The 22617-nt window shown below is 44.1% G+C and overlaps 1 protein-coding gene across 5 annotated transcripts in view; it reads right to left on the reverse strand.

Annotated features, from left to right (window-relative positions):
* Positions 1-21620, reverse strand: part of MGAT4A (mannosyl (alpha-1,3-)-glycoprotein beta-1,4-N-acetylglucosaminyltransferase, isozyme A) — a 160062-nt gene extending 138442 nt beyond the window's left edge. For all 5 annotated transcript variants that reach the window (XR_003094694.1, XM_025207258.1, XM_025207260.1 and 2 more), the window contains exon 1: positions 21303-21620. Coding sequence is in view for 4 of the 5 variants with exons in the window: in XM_025207258.1 (XP_025063043.1) it covers positions 21303-21396 (94 nt within the window). In the remaining variant the exon portion in view is untranslated. The remainder of the gene's footprint in view (positions 1-21302) is intronic.
* Between the last annotated feature and the right edge of the window lie 997 nt (positions 21621-22617).

A 22617-nucleotide genomic window follows, 5' to 3' on the forward strand; every position in this document is an offset into this window, starting at 1 on the left:
TGCCCCCCCCCCCCCCCCCCCGGTGGGGCAGCCCCTGCCCCTACCCCCAGCCCCACTCCCTCCCTCACTGTGGGGGCCTTGATCTGCCCCTTCCCCCCCCACCCCAGACTTACCAGCTGGATGCTGCACTCCCTAACTGTGTGAATGCTGCAGACGTACATGAGGCATTTATCAGCAACATTATTGGTCACACCAGCCAAAAAAAGCCAATTGCCGATAATGTCAATTTTACTTTTATCGGTGACAATGCAACATAAAACAATGTATTGGTGCACCTCTATTAACTACCTCTCTCTAACAAAATCTAGCCAATATTAAAATAAATGTTGTCACCTCAACTATATTACAAGTCCAACAGTTATGGTTATGTTAGGACATATCTCTGGTTGCTACAAAACGGAAGTGCTCCTTTTTAATGCATTTAACTGCTTAATGTTTTAGGATGCCAGGGATTTTTTTTTTAATGAGAGTCCTTGTTATCGTGTACTGGTGACTTCCAGGTCAAACAGGTTTAGTTTACAAGTTCGCAAACTTGCACATCCAGCTGCCAAACTTGCACAATTAATTTAGGATCTAAATGTTATTTTGATTCATGCAACTTCATAGGTCATGAATATTCTGAAAGATAAATCCTGTTTCTATTTACATTTATACACCTTCCTCAGGCTCAGTGCTATTCTTGGTTATACATGTGCAATACAACTGTATTTGGGGATTACATGGTTGATTCTAATTATATATATAAATTGCATTTAGTTCTAGTTAATTTTGTTAATAATGTGTAAACAAGACTGTAATCTAGTTCAAGCACTTTTCAGTTAGGGTGGCCTGCATTTTTCTTATAAATTAGCTAACACTCTGCCGTAACGGATGGCTATAATACCCTCATTTAAACGTTTTTTGGGGGTTAAGATAACTGAAATAATACAATCCATCACTCAAATTACAGGCCACTTATAAGGCCAGTCAGAATCTGAATGACATGGGCAGGGAAGTTTCACTCAGTATTGTTTGACAGAGGAGCGTCTGTCATAGAAAAGCACCCAGAAGTAAACTAGAAAAAGCCAGATAAAGCAGGAAAGGCAAGGAAAAAGACTTCAGAGAGATATCCACCAAGCTGGCCCTCCACCCTTGCATGGCAATGCATTAGCATAATGACAACAGAGAAATGCTTGCCATCATTATCTGGAAGCTTGCAACCCCCAACAGTCTCTGGTATCTTGCCAGCCAGTTGGACAAGGGAAAGTCCACAGTGAGAGAAGCAGTAACTCAGGTGTCTTTGCTTATCCAGAGGGTGTTAGCACTGTCTTTCACCTGTCTTTCCAACTGACAGGTAGGTTTACAGCAGGGAAAGCATGCTGCTGACCTTGCAGAGTCTTTGTCATGCAAGCGGACCAGGCTCACAGGTCACAACCACTCGGGTTCACAGGCCCCATGGGGGCCCATGGCACCATGGCCTTGCATAACTCTGTAGCACCATGCAAAAACACACATACACATCTCTCCTTGTGCGGCTACCTGCAGCACAGCCCAGGGCAAACAACACCCTCTGGGGCTCTGACACTACCTCAGCTTCAGAAGTGATGCTCAACAGTCCACTTTGCCTCAGTCATGGCCTTTAACAATTACAGCAGCCTTGAGCCACACTCAGCTGACCTCAGAGTACCTACATTGGAATTTGAGTAAGCCACAGAGAGAGTAGGGAGGGAGAGGCTGGGAAGAGGTAGATAGGTACAGAGGCTGCAGGGGGGAGAGGGAAGAGGCTGTAAAGGGTGCGAGGAGCCTGTGGGGAGCATGGTGGGGACAGGTTGCAGGGGATCAGGTACAGGGGAGGAAGGTGAAGTTCATGCTCAGCTCTCTCTCTTCTGGTACTAATTGCATTGATTTGATCATGAACCAAAATTGTTTGACATATTAAAACCTATAACTGATGTCATAAAATATAATCTAATTAAGGATTTGGGAGACTGAAAAGCCAGAAGCATATGTTAAGTGTGCCTAGAAGTTAACCCTGTTTTTATTATAACAGTTATTGTACAAGCTGTATGGGTTCAGAAATATAGAGGTTTTTTACTTGTTTTTAATCTTGCTGTTCTAGATATGGAAACTATTGTTTTCTGAACTTTAGCCCCAAGAAGTATAGTGGAAGTATTCTGTGTCAGAACCAAATAAATGAAGTCCCTAATTTTTGCCATACAACTGAAGTACACCATGTTTGCTTTTCAATTCTTAAATGTTTTTCAAAGGTCATTTTTATATCTTCAGTTACCTTAACATTTTAAGTGGATTTGATCTAAAATTAAATGACACACACATCACAGTCGAGCTAAATCACATAATTAGCATAACCAAACGTCACTGTAGGTTGGGATGTCAGTGATTGGTATAGTCAAGGTGCTACATTAGCCAGATTCAAAAGAGATTGGACAAATTCTTGGAGGAAAGAGGCATCAATAGCTATTAGCATGAGAGTTTGGGATAAAGCCTCTGAATGGGAACTTTCTAGACCACGGGCAGCCAATTATTTTGGGCGGAGCACCACTTACCTAGTTTTGGCAAGCTGTCAAGGGCTGCATGGATAGCACCACCCCTTGAAAGGTGCCCTGTCCCCTGGTTGCCATTTCATGACCAGAAGTCCCTCCCCCTGACCTTTGCCACCACAAGTCTCCCCCCCTTGTCCCCTGAAATACTCCTTTTAGCAAGGGGTTTTGCCATCTCAGAGCCAGAAAAATACCAAATTATATTCTAAAAAGTGAACATCTACAACACGCATTAATTTGATTTAAAAAATGTTTTTTGTCCTGATTTGAATGAGTTTGTGTAGTGTACATAGAGGTAATTGCACAATAGCTTAAAATGAAGTCTTACTCTTGTATGTTGTGGGTATAGGTTTGTGGGGGGCTGTAGGTGTGGATATGTGGGGTGTGGGTGGATATGGGCTTTGTGTGGGGAAGGGTGGCTGGGGTTTGTGTATGGCAGTGTGAGGGGGGTGTGGGTGCAGGTGTATGGTGGGGTGTGCATGTGGGACTCACCCTGCAAACACACACACGCACTCTGCCCCTGTGCCTGCACACGCGTGCACACACACAGACATGCACTGCCCCTGAGCCTGCATGCACACACTGCCCCTGAGCCTGCACACATGCACTCTGCCTGAGCCTGTGCACATGCACTCTGCCCCTGTGCCTGCGCACACACAGTACCTGTGTGCCTGCGCACATGCATGCACACATGCATACGCACACTGCCCGAGCCTGCACACACTGTGCCCCATGACTGCATGCACACACACACACACACACACACAGAGTCCCTGAGTCTGCACACACGCACTCTGCCCCTGAGCCTGCGCGTGCGCACACACACACACAGTCCCTGAGTCTGCACACACGCACTCTGCCCCTGAGCCTGCGTGCACGCGCGCGCGTGCGTACGTGTACACACACACACACACACACACACACACACACACACACACACACACACACAGAGTGCTCCGCGGTCCAGTGATGCATCTGGGAGACACCTGGTGCTGGAGCAGGGCGGGGGCAGGAAAGCAGGGAGCTGCCTGGGGGTGGGGCGGGGCTGGGCTGCTCAAGCCCACTGAGGGCTCACTCCGGGTCCTGCTGCTCCTGCCTTCTGCCAGCTTTGACAGGCTGCCAGGAGCGAGTACATATTAATTTACTACATTTTTTAGGGGCTCCGTGGGTCAGAGAGAATGGCCTGGTGTGCTGGATTTGGCCTGCAGGCTGTATTTTGCCTGCCCCTGTTCTAGGCCTTAAATGCTGGAGCTTGCAAGTAAAAGAGTAATAGTGGGGAAAAAACCCTGGTCATACCTAGTTCGCTCTCCCTTTCAGCATCTGCCACTGTGTGACATAGGATACTGGGCAAGATGGACCTATGATCTGACCCATGGTCTGACCCACTAAATGGCAGTTATTACGTTTTTATGTAGTTCTAAACCCCCTGCCATGCGGGCCTCCAGGGTCTCTACATCTACAGGGGCTGTACAGGCAGTATGTGGTCCCCCTTCCTGGGCTCTTCCCTGCCACAGCAGTGAGAGGTGGTTGCAGGGGCCTACAGGCTGCATGTTGCCCCCTAAGCTGCCAGTTGGACAGCCCTGTTTTAAAGTGAATAGTTAGTTAACTTTCGGAAATTAGGGAGCACTTTTAGTATGGTCAGAGGATTTGATTTAAGCCATTGTGGTAAAAAAAGACTATATAGTTCATCCTGTTCATGATTTTCTTTTAGGGTATGTGTACAAAGAAAAATGAAGGTGCCATTGTACCATTAGGTGGGTTGTACCTGCATTATCTTAAATCTAGCCTGCATGGGTAGCGATAAGAATAAAGGCACAATGTCATGGGCTTTATCATGGGTTAGCAACCCAACTGTAAGTTTACCATGAACCCTAGAAACTTATTTGAACTAGCAGCTAATCTTGAAGCCTTTGCTGACATACCTTCATTGTCACAGCTTGACACTGTACTTAACAGCGCACTGAGACTTATAACAGGCTGCAGAACTTACAAACACATAAATGTACTCCCTGTACTTGGGCATTAGACCAAGTGATAGAAGGAGACAGATCCTAACATTGTTACTGGCAGTAGAGACAAGAGATGATGAAAATCACCTGCTGTATCAGCTGTTAACTTAAGACCTGAATAGATAGAGGTTTAAGAGGCTTAAAGGTCATAAACAGGTTATACATGAAGCCCACAAGCTCCTGGAAGAGATTGGAGATGCTGAACTAAATCTATGGGCAGCAGTGGGTGTAATGGGTGACTAGGAATAACGGGTGTAAACTAGTTGAGAGTGGATTTAGGTTAGATATTAGGAAGAAATTTTTCACAGTAAGGGTAGCCAGGATCTGGAATGGGCTTCCAAGAGAGGTGGTGCTTTCACCTAGCTTGGATGTCTTCAAGAAGAGGCTAGATAGTCACCTGGCTGGGGTCATCTGACCTCGGTCCTCTTTCCTGTCAGGGGCAGGGGGTCAGACACGATGATCCATTGTGGTCCCTTCCGACTCTACAATCTATGAATCTATGATTTCTTGCTTCATACCCTTGCTGAGTCTGGAGACAGGGCCAGAGAAGCTGATATAGCACGACTGGATATTTGTAATGCACAATGACAGGCTCTTCATGATATATTTTCAGATGATGGCATAGGACTGGTTTTGAGCGAATCTGCCAGTGAGATTTAGTTCAAAGAATCAGCAAATCATTACCAAGGACCCTGCTTTTCTGTTTAAAAATCGCAAACTCTGATTTAAAAAAAGAAAAAGAAACTAAGAGAAAAAAATCTGCGAATTCTCCAGTTAAAAAACTGCAAATACATGTTCTTCCATGATGCGAATGAAATGCCACTATTGAGATATCTAGATATATCTATACACAGTAAATTATACAGAATAAAAGCTGTGTTAACTGTTATTTTACTAACCTGAATACTCTATTATCCAGTATACGAATCAAGTATTTCATGAGCAGCAATACAAATATTTCTTTTCTATAAAGGGGGGGGGGGGTGTATGTGAGTGTGTGTGCACGTGTGTGTAAAAAAAAAATTAAAATAATAATAATAAAAAAAAAAATCAGTTGAACAATGTTTTATTGATATATTTACAATTTTAAAGCAATTTGGAAGCCTACCAGTGCCTCAATCACTACAATAAAATAAATTCTAAATGCCTGTAGATTTGGGGTTTTTTATCATGGGAAATCAGAGCTCCACCTGCCCCTTGCACTCACCAGAACATGGGTCCAGCTGCAGCTGTCCACTCCCCACTGCTTTGTGGCACTGAGCAGCCCTGATATGCCGGTGCCCTGCTCATGCCATTGCCTCTCCCTCCCCACCCACAGTCCCCCCACCCCTGCTTGTGCCCCTTACCAGCTGGCAAAGAGAAACCTACCGTTTCCTGCATTTTTCTCCTGTAGCAGGGCACTAAGGTGCCTGCTACTCGGAGAGCTGGAATAACCACACAGGAGCTGGTTGCTGGGGTAACCAGAGCAAACTAGTGACCCACACCTGCCTAGTCAGCTGACCAGCAGGGGCAGGGCCAAGCTCCTATATAAATCACAGGCTGGAGGCCAGGAAGCAGTTCCCTGCTGGCAGCCAAGGGGGAAAGAACCCTGCTGGAATGAGCAAAGGGAAGAGGCCAGACTGCAGGTATGGCCAGAGATTGGGGACAGCTGAAGCAACTCTGGTGTGGTGAAAAGAAGGTTGGAGCCAGATGGCTGAGATTTATGTTATAGCCTAGGGACTTAGGCTTTGTGTTTGCTGTTTGTTACCGGTGGTTTGGGTGAGGCTATTGGGGGTCAGAGGAGGCCTCATAGGGGACCCACAGCAGTGTGGGGACCCCAGCGCCAGTGAGGGCGCAGCATTTGGGGTGCACTGACCCCAGCCCCAGAGAAGGGGGCAGCACTGAGAGAGGCCCCAGGGAAGGGGGCAATGACTGACATAAGTCTGAAAGGGCAGTATTGGGACTGTGCTGACCCCGAGCATCCAAAAGAGTGCAGCCACGGGAGTGTACCGACCCCGGGTGCCCAGTAAGGCAGAATGGAAAAGGTCGTGTGGAACCCAAATGCCCAGTGGGGCACTGTTGAGAGACAGGGCTGTGGAGAGCCCAAGTGACAGTGAGGCATCAAGTATGACCGAAGAACATCCGGTACATCTGCGAGGCTTGGGGTGCGGTACAAGGGTGGTTGGTGCCACGCATAGCCCATAAGGCTAGGGTGCCCCGGAAGCACCCACTGCAGAGCGAGACCCACAGGGTCCAGGATCCCACGGGGTCAGAATTTACAACAAACCGTGTCCAAAAGGATGCAAGGCAGCCTCCCATATATTTATTCTCCATCAAAGACATGGCGGGCGAGAAGTGAGGGTGCCAACTTGGCACGAGAAGGGGGCCTTGGGGAGATCATGGCCATCCCGCAGGACCCCACGCCATGACACCACCTCAAAGTGGAAAAAAAAAAACAAAACAGGTTTTACTAGGCTTTTCCATAACAAACAGAAAACTCAGATCCCTGATCATCACCTAAGTTGACTCAAACTCAGCAGTACTCTGAGAATGGCTTGCAATTCACCTCCAAATGCATTCAAAAGAACTCTATCTTGCTCACAAAGAAAGCACCAAGCAGCAAGTCAGCATAGTGACAAGTGTGCTCAGCTCTGACTCCCTGGGGTAGTAGAGTTTGGCCTCAGACACAGGTGGACTCCCTGGAGCTGAGATGAAGGCAAAAAGCAAAGCCTTCCAGGATACTAGAAGACCGAGCCACACCCTGTGGTATTACTTGAAATTGTATAGGCTTCACAACAGGTAATCAAAACAGGCACATTGCTGAGAAGTTCCTTTTGAAAAGAGGTAACATTTCATGGCAGTCTCACAAAATGTTTACATGTGGCTTGAACGGCTGTACACATTTATGACGGCATAAAAGGGGTATATTTAGTGCTAAAAAAGGTAACACTTAAGTATACACAGCCCAAGTAAACAAACTGAGATATAAAAAAAATTACAGCATACATTTATTTAAATGACCCAAACATTTTCTGTACTACTGACCAATCCCTGCTTGCCTTACATAAGCATCCCTCCAAAACAAATGATATACAGAAACGTTTTGAGAAAGAAGTCCAACATTTTAGAATATTTCATCCTGAGGATAATCTTAATGAATCTGTCATTATTGCCAGACTGCAAACTTGTCATTTTCAGACAGGGACAGATCAACCTTTTAACTCAGGATGTCACGCTTCCTGAAATGTACACATCACATCACCTTAGTCTGTTAATTCCACAACAGTATCTTACACATGACATCCCAAATTTAAAGGTTTGAAATAAATGACTCTAGCAATTTAAGTAGACATCTTGCCTGCAAAGGGCTGACATGGAGAATTCATCTTGAAAAGCAACTGAGTGTCAAATGTAAAAGCAAACATTTAATTTGAACCAATTTGATTAGTTTTTTTTAAGTCTATTTACCAAGATGAAAATTACATTTCATTTTTGAAGTGCCTCCTAAGTGTGGGCTACAAAGAAAGTGCGTGAAGTAGGACCACTCTCCTATGTGCAGAACCATAATTATTTTGACATTGCCTCAATATACGAACAAATCTAATCCTTTGCAAACAGCCAGCTGATAAGTCTCCTCTCTTTGGTCTCACAAAACAACGTTTAACGGTGCTTGTTGATCCATTATAACTAGTAAATGTACAATATCCCTGTTAAATCCAGAACTTGCTTCAACTGGTGTTCACATGCTTATCTTTTTCCTTGTATATTCCAAGCTGATGTTTTTCTTCCTGGAAGCACCAAGCTTGAGCAATGTACAGTGATATATGAAAGAGACAAAAGTATTCTTTACATAGGAGACTACTTATTTCTCTTCTCCAGCACATGAACAAGTTTTCAGGAAGCAATAATGGACCTTACTCCTAAGGGTGGGGTACTGCAAGCAACAGGAGGACTGCAATGAAGAAAGGCAGCAAGTGATATACAGGTCAGTCGCATCATACGTGCATTTAACTTATGCAACTTCAACTATAAGTGGGGCGGGACTTGAGTTTGCACATGGCGCTGCCGCTTACCTAAGGCCCATTATGGCGGTGACAGCCACTGCCTCCAAAACCTCCCACTGTCACCATGGAGCCATGCCCGGAGCTGTGTGGCCAGCCACTGGTCGGCGGCCGGGTGGCACACAGTCATCCCCATCACCACCCCGCGCTGCGCTGCACCGCTGCCACCAGCCGCACAGCCCTAAGCATGGTGCTATGTGCAAACTCAAGCCCCGCTCCCCCTCCCACCCCGTGTATAGTCACCGATTTTTTTGCCTTACGCGCTGACTTCAGCACCTAACCCCCACATAAGATGCGACTCCACTCGTATTCAAGTGAAGCTAAGCATAACTGATACAAATATACTACTACCCGTGAATATCAGCAATGCTCAAACTCCAACTCAAGTGCCAGATCTGGTACTCAGAGCTGTGTCATCCAGCCACAGAAATTTGACAGTGGGGAAGCAGTGGCAGTGTTAGTTGCTGCTCCCTTGCTGCCAGATCTCCAGACGTGTGGGGAGACCCGCAGGCTGGATCTGGGCATGCAAGGTAAGGCTGGCATGCATCCCCACAATGATCCGATGCTAGATCTGGCCTGTGCACCAGCTTCCCACCTCATCCAGCCCACAGGCTCAGATAGGTTGAGAACAACTGGGTGTATATGTTACTAAAAGTTTGGTTGCTGAAACTCATATTTTCTTACCATCCACAGACTTTACGAAAGCCAACTAAATTAAATTTTCAATTTTCAGTTGAATTACCATCAATAAGTTAAAATTCATTTAGATCCTTCTCCACAGTTCCTTCAAGGATTTTATATCATGTTGTAGAAAAAAGACTAGATACAGCATATACGCATATAGAAAAAGGTGAAGAAAAATGGAACAAATAAATCTTACCTAACATTTCATACTGACATGGGAAATTTTAAAATATTGAATAAGAAATTGTGAATGAAAAGGTCGTCTTTTAAATATTTCTTCACCTTCTACTTTGATTGTTCAAATGGATATACAATTATGCTGCTCTATTATCCATCCTTTTTATTTAATGTTCTTACATTGGAACATGGGAGAGCTTGAATGCTTCAGCATTAGTCTATAATGCTGATTCTAAATGTTTTTTTGAGTTCTCAAAAAAACAAAGATGAAGTCAAAACAGGTAACACTTTCAACAAGTAAAACACTGCCTGGCAGCAGGGCCTGCAGGGGCTGCAATGTGAATCTGGATGTGTCAAGGAATACAGCACTGATTAACATTTAGAGTTCAAATCGCATATAAAGCAAAAGACTGTTGCACAGGTCAGAGCAAGAAACAAGTGAATATGTCCTCGATCTTTAAAAGAACTCCAGGAAAGCAGTCTGACAAGAGAAGAGGCTACATCCATGCTAGTAGAGTCATTCACAGCTACCAACATAGCTCTGGAGAAAATCAATAACCCTAAGTTAAAAGACTACTTGAACAAACATGTGCCAAATGCTAGCAGTTTCCCATGTGCAAACAAGATTCACCAAGATTATCTACCAGGAGCAATTCCTTCACATGTTCAGTCTAGAAAATGTGCACTGGCAGAATATGAATCAAATCTCAATTGTAGCAGATAAAACAGCAGATGCCCTAGGTAACTGTGTTCTGCACATTTTATTTCTATCTGGGAGCTGGATAATTTATGACCTGCATGTTTTTCAAACAGAGCTGGTTCACTTCACGTCTGTCAATTTTTCTACCATGGCACAAGTTGTAGTGAAGGCTGTTGTAAACTACAGCTTAGAATTTAACAAGCTTTTTGCATGTCTGTCTGATAACACAATGTATATGTGCAAAGCTCTCTCTGGTGTGCTTCATAGAATGACGCACAACACAATTCATGTCACCTGCAATGCACACATCACTTTCTTTAGTAAGTGACATCTGACGCATGCATTTTTCTAATGTGGATAGCCTAGTTTCCTCTTTTAAGTAGGCATTCAAACATTGTCCAGGCCATAAGCTTCAATACAGGCAGTCCATTGCCAATCGCAGCAGGGAACTACATGCGATTTTGTCACTTTCACCAAAGCCAGTGCTTACAAGGTTGAATTTGTGGTTTAATTCAGTTTCTTGCCACACAAGAGATATGAAATACTACCAACAATTTATGGGCAAGAAGCTTGAAATCCCACCCAGTACACAGTGCATACTTAAACTACATGATCTCTTAAGACAGGGCATCATTGAAAATCAAGTTAAATTTGGGGCTGAAAATGTGATGTGGTTCATGGAGCTTTTAATGTGGTTTGCAAGTCAGCAGGCTTTACTCCACCAAGCACACAAGCTGATGAATTTGATAATTTAGATTGAAGACATGGCATCATAACAACTTTCAAAGTGTCAACATGAAAACCTGAAGAGACAGAACTGTTCCAGGCAATAGCTGCAAAGTCAAATCAATGCTATAAGCACAATCAGTCTCTACCACCGCAGTTTAAATGACTAGCTGCCTCCTTTTTTTAGTGTTGTTTGCTTTTTTTTTTTTTTTTTTTTTTTAACCCCAATCAGCTGCCTTTCCTGAGTTTTGACCTCAGCTACTGAACTCAATCCCTGAATGGCAGAAAGAGCATGACAAGGAACATGCTGCTTACATAAACTTTGTCAAAGAGTGCCAGATGCCTTTGGCTGTGACTGTGTTTTGGGAGTCTGTTTCCGATTGGTTTCTACATGCCTACCACTTGGTAAAATGCTACCTTACCATTCCAACCAATTCAGTGAATGCAGAACATATGATTTCAGTGTATGGACAGGTGTTCACACTGCAGAGACAGAGGATGTCAGTTGCACCCACCGGTAGATGCTGCCTGCCTGCAGGTAACAACTAACACGAATCGTTTCCATCAAGGTTAGCATTATTTAGTATTACTAATTTTTTTGTAGAACACCAATAATAAATTATATTAGTTACAATTCATATTGTGTATAAATTCATATTCATAATATATTTCAATTTAGATGTAAACTTAATACTTAGATTTATAGGTATGTGGTCATTTATTTGATATTTCTGTGGATTTTGCTATTTAATTACACCATGGTTTTTGCCTCTTGGCCAATCAGTGACAAAAGAGGGGCTCACTGAGAAAAGACCATGAAACTGGCTCCACACACCATTAGCAGCCCACAAAAATCCCTTTGTCTCACTGCACATCAGGTAGACCCGTTCTAACAACTACAACAATAAAACCATAGTGGCTTTTCCTTTGAGTCCCTGTGTTCCAACAACAGTGAAATAAGAAGCGTTGAAGGTAATGTCCAGAGAAGGAGAATGCTAAAGAGCCATCTCCACTAAATCACTAGTTTGTGTGTGGAGTTTCAGAGAACACCTATAACTTGTCTACTTCTCAAACCATGAACACTTTTCCTAGAATCAGAGCAGATCTTCATTCAAGAACAAAAGCATACTAGCTTATAGCAAGAGAAGATTTAAATGTTCATATGCAATGTGTGTTAACAGAAATTTTTTTTATTTTGGTGGTAAATATTCCATGTTGACCAGAGCTAAATACTTGTTCAACTATTTCTAATTTAGAAGGCTACATTCCTAGCTTTCATAACTTTACAAGCCAAATTAAGGAGTATATTTTAGTCTTGAATATAGAGTGCCCAACTGCTAGAATAAAAAAGTGGCAGTTTTCAACTGAAGTCTAGCTGCTAGACATCATGCAATAGGACATCCAAAGGAAACCACAATTTTCCCCTTCTTGCCCAGTAAAAAAAAAGGGAGTGCAAGTGGAGGCAGGAAGTCTTGTTTTCTTTCTCAAACTCTTTGTTCAGCACTGACTTGTTTTGGCTTCCCCCATCAAAGAAAAAAGGCATAATGCCTTTACCTTCATGTTTTGCCTATCCCCTAACTCAACACTGTGCAGCAGGGAAAAGGCCTGGAGCTGCTGAGAAGCAGTTAAGCTATATTTAGGCTACAAGTGAGAAGTTACAGCTGGTAAAGGGGTCCCAACTCAGCTTTTGTAAAAGGACATGCCATGCAATAACCATGATGTCAAGTCAAAGTAGCAAGGGGTAGGGAATGGAAAAAAGAAAAGAGATGTGCCTCAGATTTTTCAAGTTTAGCTTATTTCACTTTTAATGATCTTTTAGTAGATGACTACAGCAACTGAAATACCTAACTACCCAAAGCATGCCTGTAGAATAGCGTCTACTCCACTATCGGTTTTCTTATAGGATCAGTTCTGGCATACGTTGAATACACTTATGTCTATAAAGCAGCGCTCCATGTGTTTTGAGATGTGACTTCCCATTTCTTCCAAAGGAATGTAATCTAATTGTGTCACACAAGTTTTGCTTCCCTAACCACATTCCTCCTTCCCCACTATGCTTGCTTAGAATTAATTTCTCCAGAAATAAACTTCCAGAGCAGGGGTTGGCAATGTTTTTGGGCCAAGTGCCAAAAAAACCTCTGCAACCTGAACTTCAAAGATGTTGGCATGCCAAGGGCAGACAGCAGGGAAGCCGCAAGGGACCCGATCTTTGTTGCAGCAGTGCAGCCCCGGCCCCTTCCCCACCATGCTTCCTGAGGCACGTGGGGCAACTGCTGAGCTGGGCTGGGGCTCCAAACCCCAGTGCAGCCACTTGCAGCCAGCCACCTGCTACAAGCAGCCTGGGCGCAAGTCAGGCTCCTGCCACCCATCATGGAGGCTGGACTGCTCAAACCAGACAGCTGCAAGGCTGAAACTGGCTACACTGAGGTCCAGAGCCCCAGCCCCACTTGCTGCTGGCAGCAGTTGCAGGCATGCAAGGCAGGAAACGGGGCAGAGCACAAGGCATGAGGAGGGGGGCTGGCCCCTTCCCCACTGAAGACGGGGCACTGGACACAGACATAGGGGCAGAACAGACCTCGCTGGGACCCCGCAGGCTGTGACAGGGACAAGGGCTACAGCCAAGGTCTGTGCTACCCTATGGCAGTGGCCCAGCTCCTAGCTCAATGCAGCAGGAGTGGGAGTGAGAGCAGGGGTGGAAGCTGACTGTATGGCTCAGCCTGGCCCACCCCACTGGAGCTTGGGTGTAGGAGGAGCCCCCAGGACTGCCTGGGGCAGCCACCCCTGCCCACCAGCACCTTCCTCTGCCCCCACAGCTAGGGGCTGCCCCATCCCGTCCCTAGGGCCGTAGCTCAAGCCTGGTGCACAGCTCCCTCCAGCATGCAGCTTCCTAAGCGATCACATGGATGAGCTCTGCAGGGAGAGCTGACATGGACAGGGATGATGGGGCCTGGAACCACCTGGCTCAAATACTCCTGCGCAGAACCACTGCACTCACACAGCTCACCCTGACCTTCACAGCCAGGCCCGGAGGGACGGGGACATACACCACTTGCTCCACCCCTCCTGCCCTACTCCAGCCCCGCAGCAGTGAAGCACAACCACAGGCCTCTTCCCCATAGTGCTCCCCAAGGTGCACAGAGCAGCAAGTCAGGCCATGACTCCAAATTCCCGTGCAGCTGCTTGCAGGCTCACAGATGCCTTCCACATCTGGCCCAGGCTCTGGGCAGCTGCTGTCCACCAAGGAGTCTGGGCTGTTAGTAGCAGGGCTTGCAGCCTCCCTACCACCTTCTGTGAGCAGCCCGAGCTCAGTGGCCAGCAGCAGCTGCCCAGAGCCTGGGCCAGCTGTGGTGTACCAAGCAAAATAGCTTTGCATGCCATGTTATGGCACATGTGCTGGGGTGTGCTGACCCATTCCACAGCTTTCGCTACTAAACACAAATAAAGATATAAAGGCTAAGTAACAGACCTTATAAAAAAAACCCTCAAGTGTCATTAGCTAATGGCCTTTATTTCATTTTAAGACTGGGTATATTTTCTCTGTATCTCTGGTTCAGTGTTGTTTCCTGGTTTGGATACAGTATTATGTCAGCATAAACCTAAGCAAAGTCAACAGACTGAAGTTTCTCTGCATGTGAGATTAGCCTGGATAAGACCAATTAAGTAGGGATAAATAATAAGTCTGGCTTCATTAGAGCAGGTGGAGAAACACAAAGAACTGAGAATGGCTACAGTTGAAGTGTAAGAGAATTAATCTCTACATCACCATCAATGGGAGAAAAAGTTATTAAAAGCAGACAACTGGACACCCAGCCAACATAAAAATTTAACAGGTACTGAACATTCAGTAAGTCTAGGAATGTTGAATTAGTAAAATATATCTCAATTTGAATCTGTACTTAGTTTTTTCACTGGAGCAATACAAAGAGATAATCTGAGATTACTATTGTTCCATTTTATGTTTTGAGTTAAAGAACACCCTTGTTCTTAAATCAACACTTCCATCCCAAAAGTTCTACAGAAACTGTATTATCTATATACATAACCTTCTCTTTTCTTTCTGCCTCTCCATAGGGGCTTAGGGAGCAAGACTATCAAAAGATGCAAGTCTATTCAACAGTACACAACCTGATCCATCTTTGACACCTGTTACTTTCTATACTTAATGAGCTCAGTTGTGAACACTGATTTTATATTACTGGGACATAAAGAAGATGTTTTTAGCCTTCTAGTGGCTCCTAGCATATGGGCTCATCCCTTGCTTTGGGGGGTTTTTTAATTGAGAGATGCAAAAATTTTGAAGTTTCACTACCATTTGATTTTTTCCCCTAATACTGCTGCTAAAATTTCCAAAATAAAATCAACAGCTATTAAAACATTTTACAAAGAATCAATTTCAATGTCTGAGTGCAGGTAGTTCCCTGGCTAATTAAGATCCATCACATGTTAACGAAACAAAAAAGTCCCTAAGGAAATGATCATAAACAAATTAGCAAAGAAAATAAAATTCCTGAAACCATGACTTTTTAGAACTGACTTGATTTAGGGTTAAAGTTGTCCCTTCCAATAGATAATTCTGCACCAAACCCTGCCCCAAGTCCGTATCTTCCTTGTTGTACATTCATTTAATCTATAAGTAGAAAGAGGTAGTTAACCATTTTAGTCAGAAGTCAGAAAGAAGGCAAGGTCAAAATGCACCTTCTAGACTAACTGAATCAAAGATGCATAAACTTTCATGAGCAACAGTTCACTTTGTCAAATGCTATGAATGGACATGCAGAGAGAAGGCTATTACTTTCTTCTTGGTAGCCTGTTCTCTGCATGTCCTTTCATATCATCTACTGAGAGAAGCAAAATGGGTTGAAGAAAAAAAATCTGGTCAGAAAGAAAATCTGTATCTGAGCAAGTCCTGGGGAACTTCTGTCTATTTATACTGGAGAAGACCAAATGAAAACCCTACTTCTTTCACCTTAAGAGGAAAGTGGCAGGCAGGGGTGGATCCAGAGGGGGTGCAGTGGTATGATCAAGCCCCACCCTTTCTGGCTACACAGCAGGAACAGCAGCCCTATATGCTTAGATGTACATCTTCCCCCCCTTTCATCCGCCCCGTCTTGCCTGCTCTGCTGCAGGTGTCCACACTGTCCAAGGGGGAAGGAGATCTCCTGTTCTACTCCAGCAGGGCTATGCAGGAGCTGGATTGAGCCCAGGACACTGGTGGTGGCAGCATCAGCAGCCAAGTTCCCCTTCCCAATGCCTGCTCTTCCTCTCCCAGTTTTCCCCCTCATCCCAGGAACAGACACAGAGAAGGGGAACCCACTCACCTGCCACCACTGGCTGGCCCCATGCAGCATTGCTAGAGTGGAACAGGAGCTTCCCTCACCCCTGGGATAGCACAGATAGTAGGGATACTGGCAGCAGCAGGTGGGGAGGGGGAAAAAATTCAGGGGGAAGGGATGGAGAAGAGAGGAGATTATCTCTGAGCACAGAGGGGAAGGGAAGGGGGAATGCTTACCTTCTTTGGGACTTAAAACTCCTCAGCTGCTGTTCCCAGGGGAGGGTCTGGCTGCTCAGGTGAGGAGGAAGGGACAGGAGGCTGAGAGCAGGGCATGCGGGCACCACTGCGGTGCCAGACGCTGGAACCACACCCTCCCTTTTATAAAATCCTGGATCCACTCCTGGTAGCGGGGGCAGTTCATTCCACAGCCTCAGCCCATCATTCAAGCAAGGTAACTGCTATGCAGACATTAGCCTTGTGATCAAAAATCCATGGTGTATGAGGGGCAAAGTTGTTGGCTAGAAACTTCCTCTCAGAGGTTTAGGCACCTTTGGCTCAGATTACTTACCAGTCTGTTTTATGAGAAGCCAACATATACAGTAAAGGATAGTTCTGATCCATTTACAGTGGCCAGTGTCACAGAGAAGACAGGCAGTAGTGTCCTACTAGTTGGAGTCTTTTAAAGACAAATGACTTCAGACCCAAATATCTTGCAGAGCTACAGTCCAGATATGAGGTGATGAAGGTATACAACTCTGGACAGATCCCTCCCTGCTAATATAAGAAAGAGCCTCTTAACCTAAGAGTGCTGATGGTACAAGAATACCCAAGACCACTCCTAAATCATAGGCTTAATTGACGGTATACACCTTCAAAAATAAATAAATAAATAATAATCAATTGTACTCCAGGTGCAAAACCTCCCAATTACTTTAATTTGGAATTACTTTCTTCTGCCAGCCAGCATAGCTTCAACCTGGGTCAGACTCTATTTTAACCCAATGGCCTTCACCAGATCAGTTAATCATTTTCAAGCACAGCAAGGCTTACAAGTTCCTCAGAAGACAGCTTTCCAACTCTCTTCAATATTTCCTTTATGGGAGGAATCCTCTCCCAACTGTATACAGGACTTAATAGTCTTCTTACCACTCCAGTCTTTGTTCCCACCGTAAAAAATCCAGAGTGGAATGCAAAGATCTCACCCTGAATTTATAGGTACTCTTCAATACAGCAATTAAATATACAAGGACTGACTGGTTCAGCCAACTATTTTAGAAGGCACTCTGTTCTAAAGACCAGCCTAAAGCAGAGATCAGCAACCTTTGAGCAGTGACTGACCAAATTAATGGAACTCGGGCTTTGGCAGGCTGCCACCAGTCTGCAGATTTCTTTCACCATGTGCCACCCAACATCATGGATTCCCTTGTCCCCAAATTGCCTCTGTATCCCAGATGTACAGGCTGGAAAGAATCCTTTTTTGAGCTAGACCTGGCTCATGGACAATAGGTTCCTGACCCCTGGTCTAGACTGCTATTCTGAATTACAGTGATTGACTTATTGGCACAAGGCGATTACTAGATTGAGCAAGAACCTTACTTTGACTAAAAGAAGTTCCAAACTTGCATGCAGAATATCTTGCATCAGTGCCATTGTTAAAGTAGGGTGAAGGTATTTCAGCACATGCTTAAGTCCTGTCCTGAAAAGAAATGCTTTCTATATACCAGGATCTCTCTACCACTGCATATTTGGTCAGCAAAAAATTATTCTATTCCATGGTTTACCATCCATATTGCAGAGTACTTCTGTCTGTAAAGAGAGAGATCCTTACTGAAGCACAGCTTGTACTGCATCCCAATCACTAAATGTATTGACCAACTTAAATACAAGATAACTATAGAAAAGTTACCAAAAAAAAAAATGATGCAGCAGCTCAAACAGCTTTTTCTACTCCAGTTACAAATCTATCCAGTGTATTACTGGAAAATATTAAACTGACAAACTACAAGTATTCTCCCTGTAATACAGTCTTTATATTCAGACACTAGTCTTCCTTTAAAAATAATTTTGTTTTTATGAAGCCAGTCATGAAAAGACACAAAGCTTTAGCATGCACAGAACAATTTTTGTGATATTTTCTCTCTCAAATGATGGCTAAACAGTTTTTTTTAATTAAATGGAAGATTTCTGATTCATCTTTAAGACCATACTTAAGTTACCCTTCTTACAAGTAGGTTGATTGTTTTTTTAAGTCAAGTAATATAACCCAAAATTTAAATCAATGTGCAACAGCAACATTTTCCACCTGCTATTTAGAATGTTATTCTAAAAATATATTTCCTTGGAAATGAGGTAGGCAGCAGGGTAATTCAGGTCACAGCTTAAAATACAGATGCATACAATTTAACATCGAGTTAATATGCCTTGCTTAGGGGTGCATCGCTAGAGATTTTGGGGGCCAACACCGATAGCCGATTTTTAAGGAGGCATATCAGCCAATACCAACCTGATTTCTGATACAGCTGTCTTCAACTGGTAAATCCAGTGTGGTAGAAGGGGAGGGAGGAGGAAAGAGGCATGGTGGGGGGCAGATTGACACCCCCGTGGTAAGAGAAGAGTGGGGCTGGGGTAGGGGCAGGTACTGCCCAAGCAAAACGGGGGAGGCAGAAGCAGCTCCTGCCACTGCTTGCATACGGGAGGGCCTATGCCCCCTGGATCTGCACGGGGTAGAGTGGAACAGGCTGCAGCCAGGGCTGCGCAGGGCTCTTCTCCATGGGAGCTGGGCTCGGGGCAGGCACCGGCAGTGCTGGGAGGATGCTGCATCCACCCTAAATTTTGCCACCGCTCAGCTGTCAGCACCACAGCCAGCAGCCACCTGGTGCAGCCCTGGCTCAACGCCCTGCCTCCACCCACATGCCTGGAAGAGCCGGGGCTGTGCCGGGCATCTGGCAGTGGCGGCACTGGGAGAGGTGAAATTTGGGGTGGATGCAGCATCTTCCCAGCGCTGCTGGCACCCACTCTGAGCCCAGCTCCTGCCAAAGAGCCCTGCGCAGCCCCAGCTGCAGCCCACCCTGCCCTGCACAGATCCAGGGGCATATGCCCCCCGCTTGCCCCTCCTGGGATGCATGCAGTGGCAGAAGCCACACCAGCCCCAATTCTCCCTCGCTGAGGGCGGTATTGATCTGCCCTCCCCCATGACACTTCCCTCCCCCATTCCCTTCTACCTCACCGGACTTGCCAGCTGGAGGCAGCTCTCCACACTGCCAGCTGTGCTCCTTGCTGCCTGAGTGCTGCACTGAGGCTGCACACAGCACAGGCATTTAAATCAATCAAATTATTGGCCCCATTAGGCCAATATCTGATATAGCCAGTTTTCTTTATATCGGTACCAGTCCAATATTGGACCGATGTATCAGCGCACCTCTAGTCTTGCTACTTGATTATGTACCCGTCCAAAAGAAAAGAAAAAAAAAGTAGAAAAATTTTTGCTGAACATTATCATCTCTGTTCAAATTAGTATTTATTCTGAACTTCCAGAACAAAAAAGAAAAAAAGCAAAATGACATGTCTAAGACCTGGTCAATCAACCATGCATTATATAAAGTAATTACCAAATGCAAGATATAGAAATTCAACCTGATGATAGGCATTTTTTTACTGTAAATCTGTTCTTGTGTATGAGCTAATTTTGACAGCAGAAGCCATAATCCTATATGGCGAGCACGCACGCACACTCACACTCTCAACCTATCATCAGATATGTATCAAAGTATTTATAAACAAGTCAACGTTGCCAGATTTCATAGCAAATGCACATATCTGTTCTTTCAGGGGAAAAAAAGAATAAAAAAGAAAAATAATGGTCAGTACCAAGTTTTATTAGCCAAGATGGAAAAATTAGTACTTAAGGCCCAAGTTAAACACACTCCTTCCTCCTCCCTCCCCAAAACACTGTTTGGCACATTTTGACTTCTATTGCCCAATTAAAACAAACCACAGTACCCTGACCTCAAAGGATCTAGTTATTTCACTGACGTTTATATATTCAGCAGCCTAGCCCATTAACCAACTGCTATAGGACAGATTAAAAAAAAACAGCATCTGTTTCTACTGTAAGCGCCCAATAAAGAGATGTAGTCAATGTGCAACATAACACTTTTGGGAAGAAACATACAAGCTTTCTTTGATCTTCCTGCAGATTTTTAAAGGATTCTAGAGGCCATTCACTGTAATAGCTAGGATTCCTGATGAGTCCTTAGCTTGCTCTCACAAGTCAATGCTTCAACAATGCAGTATCAGAACCCAAAATAGCACTACAGTATTAGCAGGACCAAACAAAGCTTCATAACAACCATTTAAAGATATATACGCTTTTAAAAATCTGATTTGATCATCAAAAGGTACAGTTAAACCTTAAAATATCCATTAAAGTTTTCCAGGTCATATACAAGTCTATTCACTTAACATATACCTTAGAAATTTAATATACTTTTATCACTATACCCCAAAATAGTTGCTCACCTATATATAATTTTGCAAGGCTCACCTAAAGCAATTTTGTAATACTATCAGCATACATAACAGTTACGTAAATATTAAGTCACAGGCCTTAAATTTCAAGTAATTGTTCAAATAACCGAATAGAGGCATTTCATGCAACTTTGTCAAACTGGAAATATTTTACATCTTCTGCAAAGATAACCAAATAGATGTGAAAAAGAGGTTGGTAAGCAGTTTCCACCCTCGCCTGACATTGCCAAGTCAGCAAGGAAGCAGAATATGGTGCCAAAAGGTAACTTTCCTGCCTGGCCCACTGGCTGACTGTTACAGGAAAATTAAAGAACTGCACCTTTTTGCTGAAAACATGCTATGGACACAAACCTCTCCCCTTTTCCTCAGACGGGAGCATTTAGCATTTCATTCCTCCAACCAGAAGCATGTTTTTAAACAGAGACAATAGTCTTGCATCCGGCAGAATTTTCTGACTGCAGGAACAGATGTTCATACCCATTATAGCAGTATTGTCTAGAGAAGAACCGGCAGTATACAACTTACAGATTAGTAGTAAAAAACAAAAAAACAAAAAACCCAACACGTGTAATATTCATTTCTCCTCCACGCACCCTGTGTCGTTTGTTTTTAGAGACTTTTACTTACCTTTCCCATTTTGCCACGCAGTGTACCAGGACAAACTGAGGAAAGTAGTGATGAAAACTAACACGGTGGCCACAGTTCCATTTCGGAGCCTCATCTCATTTCAGCATCACACTTGTTTATAGTCTACCAGTGATTAGGATTTATTGTTTTCAATTGTGCTGCAATGAGTATAATCCACTACTAGCATCGCTTCCCCTCCAGCACTGAGAAATGTAGCTCTCTCATTGCAAATGTAAAAGCAGTCAAGCCATACCACTTCAAACTGCTATTCGACTCTCTTATCAGCCTTCACAAAGGAAACGTCTCTTTATGCTTCTACTCCTGTTTAAAGGAAATAAAACTGATAAGTCCGAGGCACAGAAACATTCATAAGCAAAGTCACCTCTATATCAAAGCACATTACAGAAATACCATTATATTGTTTACTGTAGAGAATACTGTCAAGTATGGCATAAGCAGATTAATTCTTTTCCCCCAGGTTCCACTTTTGGATCCCGTCTTCAAACCTGAATACTACTTGGCATACCAATTTGTCCTTATTTTCATTAAAAGGTTGTTTTGAAAAGGAGCTACATGGAACGAGAGTGCTGCTTACAGATCACAAAACATCAAACTTATATTAATAAATGAACTAAGCCTCATTATGCTAGAAGGTGGACAGCTGAGACATTTTTTTTTCATTTAACAGTTTACAATACAAGGTTTGCACTCCAAAATTCACTGTATATGGGCAATGATTCTGCTCTTGTACATGAAGTCAGTGAGGCTCTATACAGATGCAGTGATGTACCTGTGACCTATAAGTTAAAAGATCAAAGTGCTAAGTAAGTATTTCCAAGACTACATTTAACTACTCCTGAGAGGTACAGAAAGGTATAAAAACCTAACCAATGTGCCAGTTTCAGCCTTACAAAGAGCTGCACAGTACATGTGCTGGGTGTCCACTAATTTTCTGCATAGCTCAGGTTCAGCCACAGCCATCATTAAACCACATATTCAAGGCAGCTTTAACCTACACCGGCTGACAGCAGTCCCCAGGAGCCATTTAAGAATACTGCTTCTGCCGGTCTTAAACCCACCTATCCTTTACCACCACCAATCACATGCCATCATGGCATGGTGTGGCAGGGACTGGCTATACAAGCTTTGTCAGAGCTGGAAGCTATATGCACACAAAAACTGACCAGCTGGCCAGAGATGGCTAGCATCTAGCCCTTCTGCACTGCCTGAGCAAAGCAGGGGTATGGTGTTTCAGCCAATGCCATGTTTCGTTTTGTTTTCTTCTTTTAAGTAGCACAGAACTCTGAAGGACTTT

The sequence above is a fragment of the Alligator sinensis genome, unplaced genomic scaffold, assembly GCF_000455745.1.
Source record: "Alligator sinensis unplaced genomic scaffold, ASM45574v1 scaffold144_4, whole genome shotgun sequence".
Lineage (NCBI taxonomy): Eukaryota > Metazoa > Chordata > Crocodylia > Alligatoridae > Alligator > Alligator sinensis.